This window comes from Penaeus monodon, chromosome 19, assembly GCF_015228065.2.
Source record: "Penaeus monodon isolate SGIC_2016 chromosome 19, NSTDA_Pmon_1, whole genome shotgun sequence".
Lineage (NCBI taxonomy): Eukaryota > Metazoa > Arthropoda > Malacostraca > Decapoda > Penaeidae > Penaeus > Penaeus monodon.
The window spans coordinates 7412363-7412686 of NC_051404.1; the positions used below are offsets into that span (position 1 = coordinate 7412363).

Below are 324 nucleotides of genomic sequence, written 5' to 3' on the forward strand. Positions count from 1 at the left end.
AATTGCGAAAAGCTTGTGGATATAGCCATTCTTGCCTGATGATCGGCTGTTTCTTCTCTTCCTATTTGGAGGAACATCTAATCTTGTGGTTTTATTTATTTTTTGTATGTTTCTTCTTCATTTTTTTAGGTACAAGCCATGGTATCTTGAGGAATGTTCATCAACTTTAGCCACAACGTATAGCTCTGGCACCCCAGGCCTAGATCGCAGCGTTGCCACAGTCGACATGGATGGCAACCTGAGATCGGAACACATTTGCACGGTGGAACACACAGGTCAGAGGCAATAGGATGGAATATTTTTGCTATTAATCTATTATTTTCA

The 324-nt window shown here is 40.7% G+C and overlaps 1 protein-coding gene across 1 annotated transcript in view; it reads left to right on the forward strand.

Moving 5' to 3' along the window:
- Positions 1–324, forward strand: part of LOC119585036 (furin-like protease 2) — a gene marked incomplete in the record, with an annotated part of 48730 nt that overhangs the window by 36812 nt on the left and 11594 nt on the right. The window contains 1 exon segment of the mRNA XM_037933653.1: positions 130–275. Within this exon segment, the coding sequence (XP_037789581.1) occupies positions 130–275 (146 nt within the window).